Source organism: Takifugu flavidus, chromosome 19 (genome assembly GCF_003711565.1).
Source record: "Takifugu flavidus isolate HTHZ2018 chromosome 19, ASM371156v2, whole genome shotgun sequence".
In the NCBI taxonomy this organism is placed as follows: Eukaryota; Metazoa; Chordata; class Actinopteri; order Tetraodontiformes; family Tetraodontidae; genus Takifugu; species Takifugu flavidus.
In genome coordinates this window covers 10,042,172-10,062,527 of record NC_079538.1, presented here as the reverse complement: position 1 = coordinate 10,062,527, position 20,356 = coordinate 10,042,172, and the positions used below count along the sequence as shown (strand labels likewise).

The 20,356-nt window shown below is 50.5% G+C and overlaps 1 protein-coding gene across 4 annotated transcripts in view; it reads right to left on the bottom strand.

Annotated features, from left to right (window-relative positions):
• Window positions 1-20,356, bottom strand: part of LOC130515851 (MAM domain-containing glycosylphosphatidylinositol anchor protein 2-like) — a 106,064-nt gene that overhangs the window by 47,877 nt on the left and 37,831 nt on the right. For 2 of the 4 annotated variants that reach the window (XM_057016388.1, XM_057016390.1), the window contains exons 3-6: window positions 18,873-19,047; window positions 6,066-6,262; window positions 3,398-3,530; window positions 3,049-3,318 (exon numbers count right to left, since the gene is read on the bottom strand). In XM_057016388.1, the coding sequence (XP_056872368.1) occupies window positions 3,049-3,318; window positions 3,398-3,530; window positions 6,066-6,262; window positions 18,873-19,047 (775 nt within the window). Of the gene's footprint in view, window positions 1-3,048; window positions 3,319-3,397; window positions 3,535-6,065; window positions 6,263-18,872; window positions 19,048-20,356 lie in introns of all 4 variants that reach the window. The other 2 variants (XM_057016387.1, XM_057016389.1) reach the window with 1 other exon arrangement.

Sequence of the window (20,356 nt, the reverse complement as noted above, 5' to 3'; positions counted from 1 at the left end):
CTACCTCGGCTTCAAGGACACTGGCAGGACGAAGAGAGCGGGGGACACCTGAATGCGTCCAAACGTCCACTGCTTTTCATTGTCAGCGAGGTGCCATCACACACACACACACACACAGGCACACACACACACACACACAGGTCCCATAAAGCAGCCCTTGACCTTGAGGCCAACCTCCAGATTCTAATGATCCGACAACAATACGGACGTGTGCACACGCGCAGAAGCAAACACAGGCAGTCTTTCGGACCGGCGCCCAGGACAATCTCCCGCCTGAGCCGGGTCTGTCTGTCTGTCTTTCAGAACTCAAATCAGAAATTTGTTTGTTCCGGAGCTGAGGGTCACTCACACGTCGATCCGCCCGCTGACAGAGCTCGCTGTGGCGCCTCAACACAAGCGGCAGGAAGCAGCGATACATAAAAAACAGGCTTTTACGCTTCTCTATAAATAACAGCAAGCGTCCAATCAGAGTTACAAATGTGTTGATGGTGGCTGCTGGGTCTGAAAAGTCTGTTTACGCTCGCGAGCACGCGCGTGGGGGGGCGGCACCACACGTCGCGGCCTGTTTTCGGCAGGTCGGCGTGATGGATGTCTCCGGCGTGGGAGCTTCGCACCCGAGCGACCGATGAGGCGACCCGGTGACGGGGTGGCGGCGTTTTAATCTGGGCCCCTCGATGGCTGCTGAAACGCTCCGTCGCTTAAACACGCGTTCTGTTAACATGAAAGAGAAAACGCCAGGTCCGCTGGCTGTTTGCACACCTCCCACGCATGGTTGCGCCTCTTTGGCCCACCCTCAAATGCATCTGCGAGCTGCTGATGCATGTCTCAGCCGGTCCAGAGAGACTGGACGGGGGACGGAGCGCCGCTTAATCCACATTCAGACTCCCGTCAGCAGGTTGTTGTGAAGCCAGTAGCCTGCTGGGACGGCTCTGGAGAAGGCCAAGCCCTGGAAGGCTCTCTGGCTGGGGGGACGGTGTGGACACAGAGACAACCATCTGCTGGGGAGAGACGTGTGTCTTCACACACAACAAGGCTTTTTAAGGCGAGCGGACGGAGGGCGGAGACGGCGGCTAAACACGCTGAAAGGCTCTCCGCAGCAGAAAGTAGCAATTAGAACCAAATTGCGTCGAGTTCCCAAAGTTTTTGTCAGGGACGTTTGCGATGGGGGCATCATTCTTCTCCGTGTAGCCTTGAGGCTGCAGCCAGACAGAGCAAAAGCGAGACTAACAGCGAGCGCAGCGTAAATAAATCTGTCCGCCACCGACACAAGTCTGTTCAAGGGCTGCAGCCGCAGTAGAAACTAATTCTAAGACCTCCTGCCCGGAGCCCCGTGCAACCGCCGTTTCCGTGCAACCACGACAGCATCATGGCGTGCACACAGACCGCGAGCATCCGTTACACGCAGGACTGGGATGATATGCATGGAGCTGCTATGATCTACTCCCACCAATATCCAGTCAACCCAAATACCACCCCCCCAATCTAAGGCAAGTCGACTCCCACATTGTATCCGCCTGGGTGACAGCTCATCAGAGCCAGGAGAGCGATCCCGATGTAATAATGAGATGTGTGATAACGCGCTGAAGTCTGCCTCAAAAGGAATACAGGAAAAAAAATAAATCATTAAAAAATGCCTCATGGAGCCGCAGCGCGTGATCCGGATTCATCCTGACAGCAGGAGAATCCTTCTTGTCCGGCGACGGATAATCAATATTCTAAAGATAAGCTAGCACGTCGCATGTGTGCGTTGAGGCGACGCGCACTGGAAACAGGCCCCCGTCAGATAAATTAAGACTCGTCCTCATCGGAACGTTTCGGATCGACTCATTCCACCACAGAGCCGCTGCTTCGCTGCTTTTGTGCCAGATCATCGGAACTTTTGGCATGTTTGCTTTTATTCCTGGGAATGTAAACGCGGTGTTAAAGTGAGGCGCTGTTGTACGGCTTCATCAAACGTTACACTCCCAGAAAAGCCTCACCCCACCCTGCGGAACTGAGGGTGTTGCTGATAGTTCTGTAAATACGACAGTGGCGCCCGTGCGTGCAGCCTCGGTGACGACGCTCCGCGTCTCTGGCTCGCTGCTGCGCTACGTCTGACATCTTTGGCTGATGCAGAGGCGACCTGAGGATGGAGCTGTGGATTAATCTCTGAGAACAACAACAAAACAAACCTCTGAGAATCTTTAAGAGCCAATCTGCCAGACCTGGATTCAAATGTGTCCCATTTACCAGCCTGTGATGTTCTCTGGAAAGTTTAAATTCCCATTTGGATCATCCCACAAATGTTTTGTTTGCTTCCTCTGATCGAGGCACCTTTTTATACACCTGCAAGATGTTCCAGCACTTTCACATTCAGGGCACCGGGATCCTTTGTTGTGTCTCTGATGAGAGGTCTAGTCACCTCCTCTTAATCCCGCAGTTTAGGAGAAATAGTCGATTTTCCAAGCGTCGTGCTGCATCTGAGCAGATGTTTCCAACAAACAGCTTCTGTCTGTTAAACTGTCTCCTGCTCTTCCCCACATACATGACAGACATGGTGGCAATGGGACGACATAAAGATGCTTTTGCACTGGAAAAGCCTCCGAGTGTGTTAATATGATAATAAAAAAAATGATTTGGCGTTTCTATAGTCAGAGTCTGTGCAAAAATTTGTTTAAAAGTGACTTAAAGGAATTTAAAACTTAGCACAATTCCATGCTAATTAGTCTTGCACTCAAAGTTAATTAAATTAAGTTTATTTGAGCTTTGCTTTGCTACAGAAAAATGTCTTATGGGAGGAAAAATATGGAATAACTTAATCTGCCGCGCCTTGATGTGATAATGAAAAATATGGAAAGATCTGGCTTCTGTTCAGCTTAAGGATCCAACACAGCAGTTAGCTATGTTAGCATGTTCGTTCAATGTCACCTTATCAATTGATATGGCAGTGGACACACACACACACACACACACACACACACACACACACACACACACACACACACACACACACTCTCAGACTCTGAACAAACGGGTGGTTGACGATAACAGCGTAGATCTGCCCCTCACCTCGCACCACAATGGTGGTAGACTTCTTGGCTGGATTCCCCACGTTGTTGCTCGCCACACAGCTGTAGGCGCCCGCCTCCTCCGACGTGATGGCGGGCAGCGTGAGCGTGCCGCCATTCACCACGCTCCTCTGCGGCAGGCTGTCGTTGCTGCTGACCCAGGTGAGCACGGGCGGGGGCTCTCCGCCCGTGGTGATGCACACCAGCGACACCGTCTGACTGGGGTTGACCACGATGGGGTCCTCCACCAGCAGCTTGATGGACGGGGAGGCTGAGGAGGGAGAGCAAGAGGGGAGGAGTCAGTTGGTGCTGCGCGACCTGTCCTCGGCGACGGCGCTCTGAAACCGTACCCGTCCTGTTGGTGAGCGTGAAGATCACGCTGCGGTCGGGGATCCCGCACACGTTCCTGACGGAGGCGATGCAGCTGTAGTTGGCGTAGTCTTGAGGGCGCAGGTTCTTCAGCTTCAGAATCTTCGTTTCCCCCTGCAGCTCAGACCAAAGCAACACTGGTATGCAAATGTGTGCGAAAACACCGCCAAACTATCGGACCGCACAGAGACAAAGGCCAAACGGCTCCGGCGAAAGGTCGCGCTGGTGAATATGTAGAAAGGGCGGAAGCAAGAGGAGTGGAACAGTAATGATGGAGGAAAAGCTCTCCCAAACGATGCCTCGGCCTGGTCAACACCAGGCGCCGGCGCCCTTGCTGAGCTTTTACCATCCACCTTTGAAAACAAGGATGGGCTCCGCGGGGGGGGGGGGGGGGGGGGGGTCGCCCACCGTGGACGTGGTTCTGATTCCAACGCACATCCACAGAGGGCTGCGCTGAGGATGCCGGGGCCAGCGCGCCGCGGTGGGCTAGGGGGTGGGGGGGGTGGAGGTGGAGGACGGAGATGAAGAGCATAAATCTGAACTGAATTGACAATCACTCACATCCATCCTGCTCTTTCACATCCGTTTCATAACTTGATTAGAATAATCAGCCGTCCCCTCTTGAGGTGGTTCTCAGAGCGGGAATTCGACTCCTATTCCACCAGATTTGAAGGAGCCGTTTGTGCTAGCAACACAGAAATGGCCTCCAGAAGAGCTCCCCGGTACCCACCCACGCAAAGAAACAAACACACAATAAACTACTATAGAGAGGCAAGAATCAAAGACGTGAAACGGCGCCATTCTTCGGCGCCATTCTTCTCCTAACCACATGTTGTTTTGGTGGCAAATGGCGGAGCTGAGAAAGGCACGGGTGCGTCAGATGGAGCTGAACAATAGCAGCACGCCTCTTAATCATGAGCCTGTTTTATACCTGGTCTAAAAAAAAAAAAGCCTGCAGGATATTTTTGTGCAGTATAAGCGTGGATACGAAGAAAGAAAGGAGTACTGCTGGAAATTGAAGCAAAACATGAAGAATAACGGGAGGCGGCTAAGTTAATTCATAGTTTCAAACTGAAATAAAAGCCTGTATTGTTCTTCTGAATATGGGCCGCAATTTGGTCGCGTAAAGCATCTGAATTTCACGCAAGTTCAGAGATTTTGAAGGGGGGAAGAAATTGTAATTACCCATTTATGAGCTATTTACCGAGTTTAGGGCGGATTGATTCAGGGTTGGACTCGCACAAAGCTAATCTCTGGCTTTAGGATGCAGTCAAATTTGCAGACCCAAATAAAGCTTTAATTGAGAGCAGAATGTCATTGAGGGAGGCAGAAAAGATGTAAAGAGAGCAGGACAGAGGAGTGAAAGGAGGCTGATGAGGCTGGGCTGTGCAGCTTCTTCATCCTCTCCCATCCGATTCACCAGATCCCGGCAATCTTTCTTAATTTGGCCAAACATCACTTTCACTTCCTCTCCATTTCTTTAGCCTCCTTTTCTCTCTCTTGGATGTCTTTCTCATAGAATTCCATTTCCTCGAACCCCCAATTCAGCATCCAGGCAGTATTTAGCTTAATCGGTTAAAAAAAAGGAGAACCCTGCAGTTCTCCTGACTGGTGGCGGAACAAAACCCTCTGCTGGCTGATGATCTCCTTTGGAACAAAAACTCTGAAGTTGCTAAAGATGCAGCGAAAATCCCGCTGACTGCGTATGTGGGTCGATCTGTTCTGTTAGAACTGACCCGTTTCTGACTCCACGTTGCTGAGCGGAGCCACAGAAACGTGCTCCTGCTGTCTGAGCCACAAATCTGGTTTAGAAGATTAGCTGCGATTTGCGACGTTCACACTCCTGAAGTCGGAATCTGATTTAAATCAGGTATAAACAAACAGATCCCACAGCCTGGACTCTGTGATCCAGTTATCAGTGCCTCATTTAAATGCACCGGTGTTGCAAATGAGAGTTTAAATGACCTGTGACTATTCAGAAGAATAAATGATCAATGAGGAAATCAATACACCTTTATGGTACATGAGCAAAATGATAAAAATATAAGTGCTGGGCTGAAACACAAATTCTTTTAGTCAACGGCTTCATTATGGGATTTATTGGTTATTTGTCTGCTACCGTCGCAGGAAAGCAAAGGAAGAGGTGCTGTGATCAAATAAAAATGGGAAATTCTAAAATGCAGCTTTTTAACTCTATATTGGAACAATGAAACCAAAGATACACTTTAATCTGTGCAAATAGTTGAGCTGTGATTTAAGAGTGTCGGATTTGGCTCCCCCTGGCGGTCAGATAACAAACGGAAAGCAGGTCGGATTATTGATTTTTGTTTTTTGCTCAGTAATGATGACGTGTTATGAATGTTCTAAATTGATGCAAACAAACAATTACCCCCCTCTAATGGTCAGTAAAAGCAAAACAAGAGATGAGGACATATAGTCATGTGATCTGAGGGTGAGAGGCAGAGATGTAAGATGAGGTAGGACGTCGTCAGCACAGATGGCCGCAGTTTCATCTCATTTGCACTGTTTATGAATAAAAGCCATCAATATTGGTTGTTCTAATGAATAAAATAACACACACTCTGGGCTAGGGGAACAATCATTACTGTTCCACACAATCTCCGTGTATCTCCTTGCGTTGCCGTTTACCTGAGTGAAAAAGGGCTCGTAGATCTCCACCCCTTTGTCAGATCCCTGCGTCAGCACCTCCCTGCCGCGGTGCCAGCTGTAGCGCACGGGCGGGTTGGAGTTGGCCACGCAGCGCAGGAACACCGTCCTCTCGTAGTAGAACTGCTCCTTAGCCTCTCCTATACTCTGGTGCACCGTCACCACTGGCTCGTCCAGGTCTGCCGGACACAAACAGAAGCCGTGTGTATTAAATGGTGGCGGTAAACTCCCACCCTGTGAACGTGCTCCAGTCATCCTGGTTGACAGTAAAACAGCTATCAGCATGCACGCGGGGTCGATGTCTGACGGGACGTGAGAGCTGCTTAAGTCGATAGGATGCGGCCCCAAGGGCGTATTGACATCCCAGTCGATGGGACGCGGCGTGTCCCACGTCGCCCTCTATTGAGAGCCTCGAACCCGAGCGAAGACGGCGAGGGCAGCGCATGACGTCATGTTTGACGCCCATCGCTTCAGACCAAAGTAGTCTGTGAGTTGACATTTCCGTTCAGATTCCCATTCCCGGCGGATGTGAGGGAACTTTTTACCCCAGTGTCAGTCTTTGAAAAAAAAAAAAAAAAAAGCTGCTGGTGGTTGATTAATGGATTCCAAGTTAATCATCTTATCCAGCTATCACATTAAGCTTTGGCAAATGGCGTTCATCACCGCCGCGGCGTCCTTTAGCATGCTAATACTCCCAGTTTAGATTACGCCCATTTGCACGCTCGCAGAAAGCGGGACGCTAGCTGGCTCCCTTTCATCTTCGCCTGAGATGCAATCAGATTTGCTGCTCGGGCAAAAGGCAATTTAAGAGGGTGGCTGAGGGGAGCTAATGCTAGTTATCGCTCGTCCTAAAACCCAAACTGATAAAGGCTAACACTGCATACAGCAGCAAAGAAAAAGTCCGCATATCAGCGGGCGAGTCAGCAACATGGTGGATGATGGAGCGGCGGAGGTAGCCGAGCAAATTAAGACGCAAATCTTTGACGATTATAAGGCTCCGGTGAAAAACTAGATCCTCCTCAGGTGTTATTAATGGACAAATTCATTGCCTTTAATTCAGTGGCAGGGGCCCGTTGCTGGATTTGCTGAGGATCAAGTCCTAATCAAGGTGCCTGTGGGCCACAGCATCCAAGCAGCACGCAGCAGCCGGAGAATGCTGATTCTTCAGTTTCATTAAAGACATGTTCTGCCCTACAGCCCCTTAATCAAAATCTAGCTGCGGTCAATACTTCATCCAGGATCCATTACAGTGTCTCAGGTAAGAGCAATTACCTTTGGAGGGGGGTGGGGGGACCAGGGGCGGGGGTGTGAGGAGACAGAGCGATTGCGGTGCCATTTTAGAGGAGAAGATGGGTCTAAGTAAATACACTGATTCAATATGGGGAGAAGGGGGAGTATGAATCTTGCATCTTATCTCTGACCCTACCCAGATTCCTCCTCATGTTTCTGGCTTCAAACAGTCAATATAAAGGGCGGAGTCCTTCGCCGCCGGCGCCGTCTTCCTCAGAATGAGACGCGTGTTTGAGTGTCGGACCGAATCGGCCCTTGTTTTTTTTTTCCTCTCGTTTGAGGTGACAACTGTGAGGGATTGTGTCTACCTATGTGCTTTAGGTGAGGAACACTTCATGCTATTATTAGGGCCGGAATGAGATGCAAAAAGGAAGTGCGCGCTTGCAGCGCAAAGAGATAAATATGGAAATATGGAAATCTACGCACCGGATTAAAATTTTATGAATTTCAAACAAATTTCCACCTCCACCGTCAGCCGTGTGTGTCACTCTTGTGCAATTAGCTTCTTAAGTCACGCTCGGCTGATTCTGGGGCTTAAATCCCCGAGCCCCGAGGAAAACTGCGGCGTTGGGGCCGCCTGCGCCAGAGTTGTTAGGGTTTGTAATTGCAGGTTTATGGGTTCACAGGCCGCTAAATCTGCTCGTGTAGAGTTAAACGCTCCAGTGGGCTAACCTTAGCATCGCTGCTGTTCACGCCCACCAGCCATGACAGGACTCACTGAGTTTCTCCCTGATATTAGGAGGTGGGGGGCGGGGGGCACTGAAAGACAGATGTGTCGATGCCAAACGAGTGTGTGTCACACGCACGTGCCTCAGAAGACAAGCAGAGATGAAACAGCTATAGCTTATTTAATCCTTTGGAAATTCTCATATGTCGGTAAGTTTCACTTCTCTTTGTGGGACTTTGAAAACATTTGTTGGACAAATGGGCTCAAGCGAGCGCATCTGATAAAAGGGGGGAGTGAAGATCAAAGATGCTGCTTCATTATCACTTCAAACCTTGGTGCTTGCCTTTCAAGTCCCACAAGCCCCACCCACCAGAAAAAAAGCCCCAAACACCTGCTAAAACAACATGCAGGCGCTCCCTCACCCAATCTTCTCATCGCCCCCTGTCACTCCCCCTATCCAGGGATAATGGAAAGAGATTTCTTTGATTCACTTTGCTTTGATGGGACTGCCTTCCTCTGCGGGATACGTCCGTGTCACCTGGAAGGAGGACACCTCGCGGGCTCCCAGACTGTCAGCCATGAGCGACGGGGGCCCGCAATTAATTTCGCCTAATCACTGGCTCAGCTTGATTAGCAGCGGGAGCCTGACCTGTGTGACATTTGCACCGGTTTCTTTCATGAGTGAAAGCAGCCCTGTTATGTCAGTGATAAGCGTTCCGCTTTTATTTGCACACCAAAGGCTCAGAGTTGGACAGCAGGGGAACGACAGAAGGTGATGCGGTCGCCGAAAGACGGAGGCGAATAAAGGAAAAGAAGGGCGGAGGGCACGCCAGCCGTCTAATTTGCTGCTTTGCAGATGTGGGGTTAACGAGGTGATAATACTGGTTAGCAGCTGTCTCCCACGCTCTAAGACGGGTGACTTGCTCTCCTTTCAGAAGAAAATATTCCTGTCAGAACGAGCCATCTGATTAGAGTTGTAGCTTGGCAGCCTGCCTGGTGGAGTGGCTCGCCTCCAAGGCTAGTTTCAACGCTACCACGCTAAACTTTAAAAAAAAAAAAAACCCAAAGAAAGAGCATCTATTTTCTCACTCTGGTGGTCAGATATTGACCAAACATCCATCTGTAAATCTGAAACAACACATTTGCAACAATAGATTAGTGAAGCTGTCAGCAAATTAGCATTTTGGTTGCTAGGCTAACTAGATGAACTTTTAGGGCTGCAACCCCAGGTAAATATAGCGGAAACCTCCTGTACTTTAGACACGTTCTCACATTCAGTAAGACATTTAGTCATGTAGGACCACAGTTGAGGTCCAACTTAATGAGTAGTTGGAATATTTTCTCAGCAACACACAGATAACATAAACATCCCTTAGATTTTCCATCCCTTCCGCTTCCAGAAACACTGATTCCAACTATCCGGTCGCTGACTGCCATTACTGTTTAACTCCAGACAGCTATTAAAACACAGACAAAAGAACAATAAAATTTATTTTGGACCAAAGCCTTTAGCTAAATAAAGACACTTTTATAATGAGAAATGAGAGCAAAAATGATGACCAGCCTCTGACACACACTGCATAAGAAATAGACCATGTGAGATGGTCTATATGGACTAAACAACACACAATACCAGTCTGTCACCTGCACGCACACACACACACACACACACACGCACACACACACACACACACGCACACACACACACGCACCCTACATCAAAAGCAGACAGTGCAAATAAAACATGATACAGATATAATCCACAATGGTCTGCTTGGATGCATTCCTTTTACGTGGGTCAAAGGGTTAATAAGCCACGCCGCTGATATACGGCAGCCGTCAGTGGCGGAGCCGTCTGACAGAATATGTGAATCCGCCATGTAATTTACTACCAGGACATTTCCGCACCCTCCCTCTCTCAGCCCCCTCGGCGGCGCTGACCTCCATCTCAGGGCGCCACTCTACAATAACTATCTGCCGCAGAGACGCATCTATTTGGTGTTGGCTGTGGGAGCGGCATTGTGGCGGTGAATGGACGCGCTCCAGAGGTGTGAGGGCGAGCTGCATTGGTTCCTGGAGTGGGGCCGGTGCCTGGGTAACTGAGATATCTCCCTTAAAAAGAGCACCATCCTGCAGGAGGCCGCACGAGACGCACGCTTAGCTAGAGGGCATTCATTTGGCCGCGTGCCCATCACAATATTCCAATCCGATGGTCCCCCCCATTCCTTTTAGCACCAGCTGAATTAGGTCCTTAAGGGATATTTTTATGGTGCAATATTGGTCCCAAAGCCTTGGAACTACTGGAGCTACACCAAGGGCAGGCTGCTCCTGACACCGTGGAGGAGCTCAGAGTTATTTGCAGCTTCCTGGATCAGACAATAGGAGAGCCATCGGGCCACTAATACCACAATTAAAGCTGAACACAGCACAAACACGCAGTGGGAAGTGACTCAGCTTGGCCAAGAAATAGTCCCAGACAGCTTGCCGTCTTCACGCTTGCTGTGACCGTTTGTCCCCGTCGGTGGATGTTGCGGGGGTGCTGTCGCGCCGTTGCAACAATATCAACATTCAATATTGTTCCTCGATCAATAGCGAACGAATCGACTTTGCCGACTGGCGAGGGAAGCGATTACTGGCCGCAGAGCCGGAATTGACGATAAATATCAGCTGCTGGTGTTTAGGTTCTTCACAAAACCGGGGAAGAACGGCCTTTAGGGTCTCTAAATGTGGGACAGATCATCCGATCAGACGGCAATCGGATCAATTATTAATAGAAGAAAGCGCCCGTTCACATGCATCTGACACATGCCTGGTAAGCTGGGAAACAAGTGTTCCAGTCAGGGAGTTTGCTCTCAGGCTAATCTGCAGCTAGCACGCAGTCTGGTGTGTGAGGGGCAACAGACCTTCGCTGTCATGGCTGCTGGGAGGAAACGCTCGGTGATACTGCTTAACACTTCCTGAATTATTCATCCAACATTCCCACACTCATACACTGTCTCATTTTTTCCAGAAGGGCAGAAAACCCATCCTTTCTCTTGCCATCTCTATATAATTTGTTTTACTAGTGCTCTTACAGCACACCCCCCCGCCCCCAGCTGCACACACCCACACTTGGATAGGGCAACTTGACTGAGCACTATGGGAACTGCAGTCATCAAGCCTGGTTAAGTGTAATTACCAGCGATTAAAGCCGTGGTGCAGAATGGAGTCGATGGAGCAACGCTGAGCGATACAGTGCGCAGCGTTAGCGTGGCAGGAAGAGACTCTGATGTCTGCTAAAGTGGGCTCGTACCCTCAAGTTACGCACCGCTAATGTGCACGGGCCACATTATTCATAAGACGCGCCGTATGTATCTAAAGACCATTTTATTTGCACAATAAATAAAGCTCCGTGGATTAAATATACACTCACGATTGCTTACTTCCCCTTCAGTCACAAATATGCAAATGGCTGATATTTAGGTTCAGGAAGTGAGTGCCCCCCCCACCCCAAAAGTCTGCCAGAGTCATTTTCCAGGGAGCTGCTCCTTTAAGAGCTGGAGCCATGTTCTGGGAGCTGCAGCCCACCTCAGGCTGCTGCCCCTCCATCTTCCTCAGTGACAGTCGCTCCACTAATACGCCGTCTTCAGACGAATGCAGAGCCTGCGTAGGTGTGGCTGCGGGAGCGCACGTGGACAACCTGCGTGATAAATGGGGGGGGCGGTCGGCGGCAGTCCGACAGAAGAGCCCCGCACTTCCTCCCGGTGATGGAGATGAGGAAATAACGAGGCCCGATTGGGCTGCGTGTGCGCGTTTGTGCGCGATGGGGCTGCAGAGTAATGAATCTCCTCTTCATCCTCTCCCTCAGACGGCAGCGTCTGCCTCATCCCATCGCCTCCCTAATTCATCTCCCCAGAAAACAAACAGGTCACAGAGCGACGATTTGAACAACGGCGCACGGAAAGCCGCCATTAGAGGCCGAGGTAAAGCAAAGTGACATGATGGAGTCTGGTACCGGGGTTGCAACTGTCACGCTCGTTTACCAGGAGGAAGACGAAGCCATGCTGGATGGAACTTTGACACTTCTAAACTCAAAAGGTGCTTTATTTTTCCTTACGCTATACAATTCTATTTAACATGCAAAGTTCAAGCATACATTCGTATCGAGCCCACTCAGGGTTCAGCTTTGTGAAATACCCCCATAGGGCAGGCTGACAATGCTATTGCTAGAACTTCTGACCCAAATAAGCCCTGCGAGGATTCCCGGGGAGAAGAGCACGAGCTAACGCTGCTGTGCTGCTTTAAGTAAAATTTTCTTTCCTCTCTGCAAGTGGACGGGATCGGCTCCAGCTTTGGCTTTTTGACCCGGCATTCCAGTCCTGCTGTTCCCGGCTTGTAGAAATGGGGCTAACGTGGCAGCAGGTGTGCGCACCAAATCCGAACACATAAAATATTCATAGGCAGCCGTGTCGTCATGGCAATTATTCCTAATTTAACTGATGTTTGACTAACATTTATGATGGCTAAGTGGTTGACAATTAATATGAGCAATCAATCAGCGCGTTCTCTTCCGTTCCTTCGCTGCTGCATCCAGTTCAGGAAACAGAAAATCGTACCTCGACCATCTATTGATTGTCAGCCACTTCCCCTCTGCTGTGGCAGTTTTTGCATTAGCAACCAAAATAATTCACAAAAAAGTGCTCAAGGCTCGATTCCACAGCGTCTTACACCACCAGGTTAATTAAACCGACACGGATAGATTTGATAGATTAGTCCTACCTCTTAGACACTGCCTCATCTCCCTGTGATGCACGGTGATATTCGTTGGCGTACAGGCTGCTAGCTGCTGCCAACTGGTTTGTTAGCAGCAGCGCTAGCACACCTTGGCTCGGGAGTGAAAGATGATGGAGGACGGCTTGAAAGGAGTCGCTCCTGAGGTCCAAACTATCATTTCATACTGTTGTCGTAACCTTGAAACAGTCAAAGCCAAAGCTATCACTGCTAGCATAAAGAAAAGCATTAGCTTCTCTATGAAATAATGCAGCGGTCTGACATGATAAGGCTATTTCCATGTGTGTAATCTGCCTGAAGGACTAACAAACGGTCTGGTGTTCAGTAGAATGGTGGCGAGAATCCGATGCACATAAACCCACAAAAGAAACATTTTGTACCCAGTAGTTAAAATTTGCATATTCACATATTTTTCTCTGCAATGTGCAACATCAGACACAAACAAGCGCGTACGAGGTCATTTAAAAGGAGCCACAGATGAAAATCTGAAAGATGAATCCCATTAGCATACTAAATGCAAACAGTGTAGCATGTTTTAAGCATCCAAAGGGGAGGCAAAACAAGAAAGCGACGAGGCCGGCGAGGCCGACTCCGGTGCTCTGATTAAGGGCCCTGTCCTCAGAGCGAGTCCTTGAAAGACTAATGGGCAGTCTCGAACTGGCTTTACCTCCATTAACCAAAACAGCAAAGATTTACATAATGTACACATAATGCTGATTCATTCCGTCCTGATTCAAACAAGGCTCAGATAACTCAGCGAGGTGGTATCAGACCATTCATCATGCCGGGTCATTAACATCCAAAAGCACTTAAGAGCTGCAGCGCATACATCTTTGTCTACATACATTAGGGGATCTTTTCAGAAAGTTGGATTATACATTGGCTCGAATGACCAGATTATCTCATTGTGAGGGAGGAAGATGGCGTTCCTGCAGCCCGTCTGACAAAAGCTTCCCAAAACTGATGATGAAGCTGCTCCGTGTGGAATTCCGGAGCGAAGATTCACGAGCTCGGGAAGAGAGGCGGCGTGGCGGGCGAGTGGAGCTCAGAGACCACTTGTTATCCAAACATGTAAAACGGCCGTCTTGCTTTCATTTTCCTGCCATATGTCTTTGCTTTATTGGGACAGTTGGGGGAGAAACGGGCAGCAAGGACTGAGGGGGGTAAAGGAGTTCTTCATTTAACATCCCAAATAAAAGCAGCGCGGCATTAATAAGTGTATGAGCAGTGAAGCTAAGATGGAGCAACAAGAACGCGCCAGCTTTGGCCTTTTTTGTCGTCCGATCGCACGTGCGTGGGGGCCGATTCATAAGCTAACGCGTCTCGGCTCTGAGTCATAATGTGACCTATGAACACGGCGCGACCACCTGCTCCCTCCCACTAATCAACAGGCTCCCCTGAGGTCACCATCCCACACGCTTCCCTCTGCACGTAATTAAGTCGGTCCGGAGCTACGCGCGGTGAATAAGCAGAATAGCTGAGAAAATCTGCCCAGCGCCTCCATTTTAAAACCCCTTTGGGCCGTCCGTTAGCGCTCACTCATGGGTCCCACTGCCACAAATCCCAGCGAATGAAGAGCTGAAAGAGCAGGAGCGTCGGTCAGAGCTGAGTTTCCATCTCCCTGTTTGTGGCCTGGGTGAGTCAGTGACCCCCCCCCCCCGACCCTCTGATGCCCCGCACACACATTAACTCAGACAGCTTACAGCGGGGTGGCAGGAAGCAGACACCTGATGAGATAGGGAGCGCCGCTTAAACTGACCGGCTGGATGAAGCGAAAGCAGCGTGGACGCTAAACAAACACCTTCTGCGGCCGTTTGGTGAACCCCGCCGACGGAAGGCAAACAGTGGGCGCGCACATTCGCACGCAACACACACACGTGCACCGGTGCAGGAAGCTACGGAGGCGGATGCCAAGACACATTAAGCCTCTGACACGTTGTGGAGTCGGGGAGGGGGGGGCGCTCGTGCAGGCCTCTGGTGGAGTGTGAGGGGTCGACCAGGTTTCTGCCCCCCTCCCCCCCTCAGGAGTGGACCCACATCCCAACAAACGCGGGCGAAAGGCAGAAGAAACCCTGACGACAGCCACACAATCCTCATTAAAATTCTCCGGCCTCGGCGAGGCCAGCATGGCGCCGATCCTGCCTCCATCTTCCCAGAGATAACCCACAGAAAGTAGACTGTTGTCTTATTCTAATCCTTCTTCTGAAGGGACTGGAGTGAAAAATATCAGGGAAGAGCGCCGGAATGCATCTGAGAGATTAGATCAGCAGTTCAGTGGGAAGCTTCTCACACTGTACAGAAGGCGCCGCGTGATTCTCGCTATCGCGGCTACTGACCGCACAGGCTTCATATCATCTGCCCAGCATTAGCATAAACACAAACAGGATCTACTTCCCATTTATTTTCCTTTGGAAGGATTCTTCCTCTGCCGGGCATAAACTCTGCCCAATGGGCCCAGCTCACTGAAAACATCCTGGAGTTGAATTTAAAGTTTTCCTTTCTCAGGTGAGCTTGGATTTCTTTCCTTTCACCATTTTTCCGGGCACCGCTAACTGTTGGGAAGCGTCTCCATTTCCTGCCAAGAGGATCAAAGTAAAGGCTGATGAAAACCAATTAATGGGCCGGGCTGGTGTTCTGACCAACACCTAAACAAAACTGGTCACATGACGCAGGAGAGCTTTAAACCTCGCCCACATGCCTTGGTGGGGGAACTCCTGCAGTTTGTGTCCGTCATTACGGCCCAACCGTCTGGATTGAGGAGACGATGAATCCCTCCCTGGTTCTGACCAACCACACTCGAAAGAGGCCCAGAACAAAACAAAAAACTGGATAAACTATTAGGCTTATGTGAGTGTTGGTGGTTCCCAGGAGGCTCCACCAGCTCCACCAGCCTGCGGTGAGGCTGCACAACTTTAAAGCCCCTCAATCAGTCACTCAAATAAGCGCCATCATTAAGGCCGCTGGAATTAAATGAGAACGCGGGTGAGACTCCCCCCCTGGGAACAGAGAAGTGACGATCCCGAGCTCAAAATCAATGTGCGTGGGTCTCGGGCAAGAGTCTTTATTAACTTTGCAGAGGACCCTCCCCACAGACCACCCGCAGATGAGCACAAGTGAGGCGTCAGCAGGTCGGAAATGTGCTTAGACGGACCTCTGTGCTTTGTAAATATGTTACCTTTGAGCCGGCGATGGAGCCAATATCAGCTTCTCTGGGCTGCAGAGGTCAGTTATTGCCATCAATTACCCCTCCCTGGTTTTATGTGCCTCGCTCAACTCCAAAGGAAACTTTTCTGCCTGTCTGCGTTTGTCCGCCCGCTTTTGCCGCCTTTTCCACGATATAATGGATAATGGGCGCGTCCCGTCGCACCCGCCGCCGCATTTTTCCTCGTCTTTGCGTAAACAAAGCGGGAGACGAACAAGGCGACGCGTTCAAAAGCAGGTTTTCGCAATAAGTGAAAAGGATTTACTGCCACCAGCGTTCACCCAGGGGACGTGGAGCTGAAGCCACGTCCTGCGCCGTCGTGCACCAGCTGCAACAGGAAGTCCCGTCTAAATCCCGTCGTGCCTTTCCTTTGTCACTTATCTCCATCTTCCTCCTCCGCCACGTCACGAGGACTTCCCTCACCTGATATTTGAGTTCGGGGGCTTCTTGTGTGATGAAAAAAGCCCGTTTGCGGTCTTGCTGGAGTTTAAATAATCGATGAGCTGAAGCTGCCGTGCGAACACGAGCATGACTCACTTCTGCCCGTGCGGAGCCGCAGCACACTCAGTAACATATTTTCCTCATTAGCCACGTATTACTTAACCCAAGGGACTCCATACAACCTCTTTGTGTCCAGATTATGAGCAGTTTAACGGGCAAAATGGAGACGGACGTGCCCTAAATGCGCACGCTCGGCGGGCCTGAGCCCATCAATAATTCAAACAGGCTCCTATATAAGAAAATATTATTGCATTTGTATCGCGTGCAATAAAAAAGCATCCCATATAACAAAGAAACATGCATTTTTAATTCCATCCGTGCCAGAGTTTGCCAATGGATACACAAGGTGGCAGAAAATAAAGCGTGGTTGTGTTAAAGGCTCTGTGGTTGCAGGCTGCAGACATCAGTCTGGTCGGAGACGGGAGCGACGGGACCGTTATCAGCGCCCCTTCCAGCAGGAGTGGGAGGAGCTTCATCAGCTCAAACGGCGCCCTCGCTCAGGAGACAGCGCTGCGAACAGCCTCTTCTCGGGCTTATTTTTTAATCTTCTATTTTCTACATCATCCTCTGTCCATCCCCTCCCACATCCAGCCTCCGGCTCTACCCTCGGCGGCTCTTATTCGGTACCTTACAGGAAGCTTCTCGTGTCAAGGTCATCGCGTCCCACAACAGTTTGTCTCTGCTGAGGTTTTGCTCTACTGTGGGAAAACACTTCTTAACTTAAAGATTTGATTTATAGCTCCCAGAGTCTGCGCTTTGCCGTGCCTCTGCTCCCTTTAAGGGAAGAACTTAATGCGCTTGAAGCTCATGTGTCCGGGTCCAGCTGTTTATCCACTGTGGTGTCCCCCCGCTGACATGTATGTGGACACCAGGTCGTGTCTCTGGTGTGATGTCTTCACTTCCACATCTGCCTCGGCAGCTCTGAGGAGGTGAGGAGGTGCACGGAGAGAACAAGGCTCCGACTGTCAGCTGCCGAGGAAAGCCTCGCTCCGCCGAGGCTTCCTGCAACCTTTCCAGACAAATCTCAATTCCATGACCTCTGCCCACGTTGGTCCAAATAAACAGATACGAGCCGACGGACCAGAAGACGCCGAAGGAAAGTAAGAAAATATGGCCAAAGGAGGAGAGGTCAGAGGTGCCTGTCAGCAGACGGAGGCAGGTCGGGATATAATTGAGATCTGGTAGATACAGGAGAATGTTCAGCTCCATCTTATTTACTGCAGAAATGCCCCCCCCCCCCCGTCTTTGCTTTTTATTGCTGTAATTTTAAACTGGACGGCTGGCAGAGAGGTCATCATAAAAGAGACAGCAGGTCTGAGGGTGCATGAGCACGTAATAACGAGAGCAGGCACGCAGCAATGCTAGCAACAGGAGGAGGAGGAGGAGGAGGAGGAGGAGGGGGAGGAGGAGGAGGTGGAGAAAGAGGAGGAGGAGGAGAAGAAGGAGGAGGAGGAGGAAGGAGGAGGAGGAGAAGAGGAGGAGGAGGAGGGAGGAGACAGTGGAGGAGGAGGAGGGGAGGAGGAGGGGGAGACGGAGGAGGAGGGGAGGAGGTGGAGAAAGAGGAGGAGAGGAGGAGGGGGAGGAGGAGAAGGAAGGAGGAGGAGGAGGGAGGAGACAGTGGAGGAGGAGGAGGGGAGGAGGAGGAGGAGGAGGGGGAGACAGAGGAGAAGGGGAAGAAGGAGAAGAAGGAGGAGGATGAAGGAGGAGGAGACAGAGGAGGAGGAGAAGGAGGTGGAGACAGAGGAGGAGGAGGAGGGAGGAGACAGTGGAGGAGGGGAAGACAGAGGAGGAGGAGGAGGAGGAGGAGGGGGAGGACGAGGGGAAGACAGAGGAGGAGGAGGGGGAGGACGAGGGGAAGACAGAGGAGGAGGAGGGGGAGGACGAGGGGAAGACAGAGGAGGAGGAGGGGGAGGCTAAAGCAGAAGAGGAAGAAGCTTCAGACCTGAATCTAATATAGAAACATTCTGCTTTTATCTTCATCACAGGTTGAATCACAGGTTGCATAAGAGGAAATTAACGTCACTCATCCATTTTCTTCGATGAACGTGAACAGGCCCCCGCTGGACGCGCACGTCTCTAAAGAACGACACACGCTGGACCTTCTAACTGCCAATATTCACCTTCGTGCACAAGAAAGCACCTTGAACGAGCCGAGAGGATCATCGGTGATCGCACACGTCTGCACTCCGCATCATTTCCTGCAGTTTTGATGAACCACGATCCATGATGTGCTTCAACATCAAACGTTCTCACACACACACACACACACACACACACACACACACACACACACACACACACCACACACACACACACACCACACACACACACACACACACACACACAGTGATGTACTCACAGTAAACGTCCACCCTGATGGACTTGATGGCGGGGGATCCGAGGCCGTTCTCCGCCTTACAATAATAGCGCCCTCCTTGGGTCCGCAGGATCTTGGCGATGTGCAACGTCTCGTTGAACACACTCGAGTCCTGGAAGCGGTCCGACACGCTTCCCGCTGTTTTGGTCCATCGGATCTGGGCAGATCAAAAGGGGTGATTTAAAGCTTTTGACATTTGACATTTGTAGTAATGTTTCAGCAGCAGCTGCTTCCATCAGATAGTTATTGATCATCGATTTAAGTGGATGTGGAGACACTGCGGTCCTATCAGGATCACAAAGGCAGGGAGCTGAAATGCTAAGCTAATCGTTCAATGTGGATATCCCCTGACATGAACACTTAAATCACTATTGTAGAAGCCGAACCGTCAGTCGAGCTATAAAGTTGGACTAAGACAACAACGGCGAGGTAAATAAAGAGAAAACAACTGAAAAAAAGCCTCTAAATTTAGACCGCTTCCAGTCTTCAGGTATTTGAGGCTGTTCTGCAGAGCAAATGTGTTCAATGCAGACCTGCGTTGCCAAGACGACAGATGATGAACATCTACCACGGACTCTGGGCTGAACCCAGCGACGCCTGCTCATCACGGGACCCGTCCACCAGCTGACGAGGCACCACGACGGCGAGTTAACCCACGGCGCCGGGGTGTAATGAAAGGTGAAATAGTCTTACTTTCCAACGTGAGGTTGTAATTGACCCTCCATCATCCCCCTCTGCCATCCTCATTAAAGCATCCAGCATGAAAAGGTAGCACAGAAACTCTGGCCCCGGGGCCACGGAGCCCCGACCACGGCATTAAAGCCTCCCTCAATCCCAGGCAAGCCTCAGACGGCCCGGCTTCGCCTGCAGAGCTCCGTACCCACGCCGATAAGACCCTATTTTACGGAGATACCATCAGATGCAACAGGAAGATCGCCGCATGAAGGGACGGGGAGATTTCAGCCGTCGCGCTTTAGCTGCGGGGTTTTTAACGCGTCGCGTCTCCAGCCCGAGGTCGCAACCGCCTCCGGATCAGACGGGAACGGGGGACGGAAGCGTCTTCTTCTTCAGCCCGCACCTGATAACGCTGCCCTATTCCACAGGGCTTCAGGAGCTCGGGGCTGCAGAACGACACACGCAGGCAGCCACATGCAGCTAGTTTATCAGAGCGGCTCCAGATCCTCAGTCTTGCTGGGGGGGGGGGGGGGTGGCAGAAATAAATTAAAGCCAAAGAGTGCACAAGCAACATCTCTTGATTTCTTACTTCCTCCGCCCCCAAAAAAGAGACAAAGTCTCAGCCTGATTTTGCTTCTCTGTCATCTATTTATACGGCCTTTAAGATCGAGGGCTGCTATCACAAATCCCCCCCCCCCCAAATAAAGAAGCTGTATTTATCTTTTATTTATCTATCTTTTAAATCCATTAAGAGGAATCTGATGATGATAAAGAACAAAGCTGGTTCACCT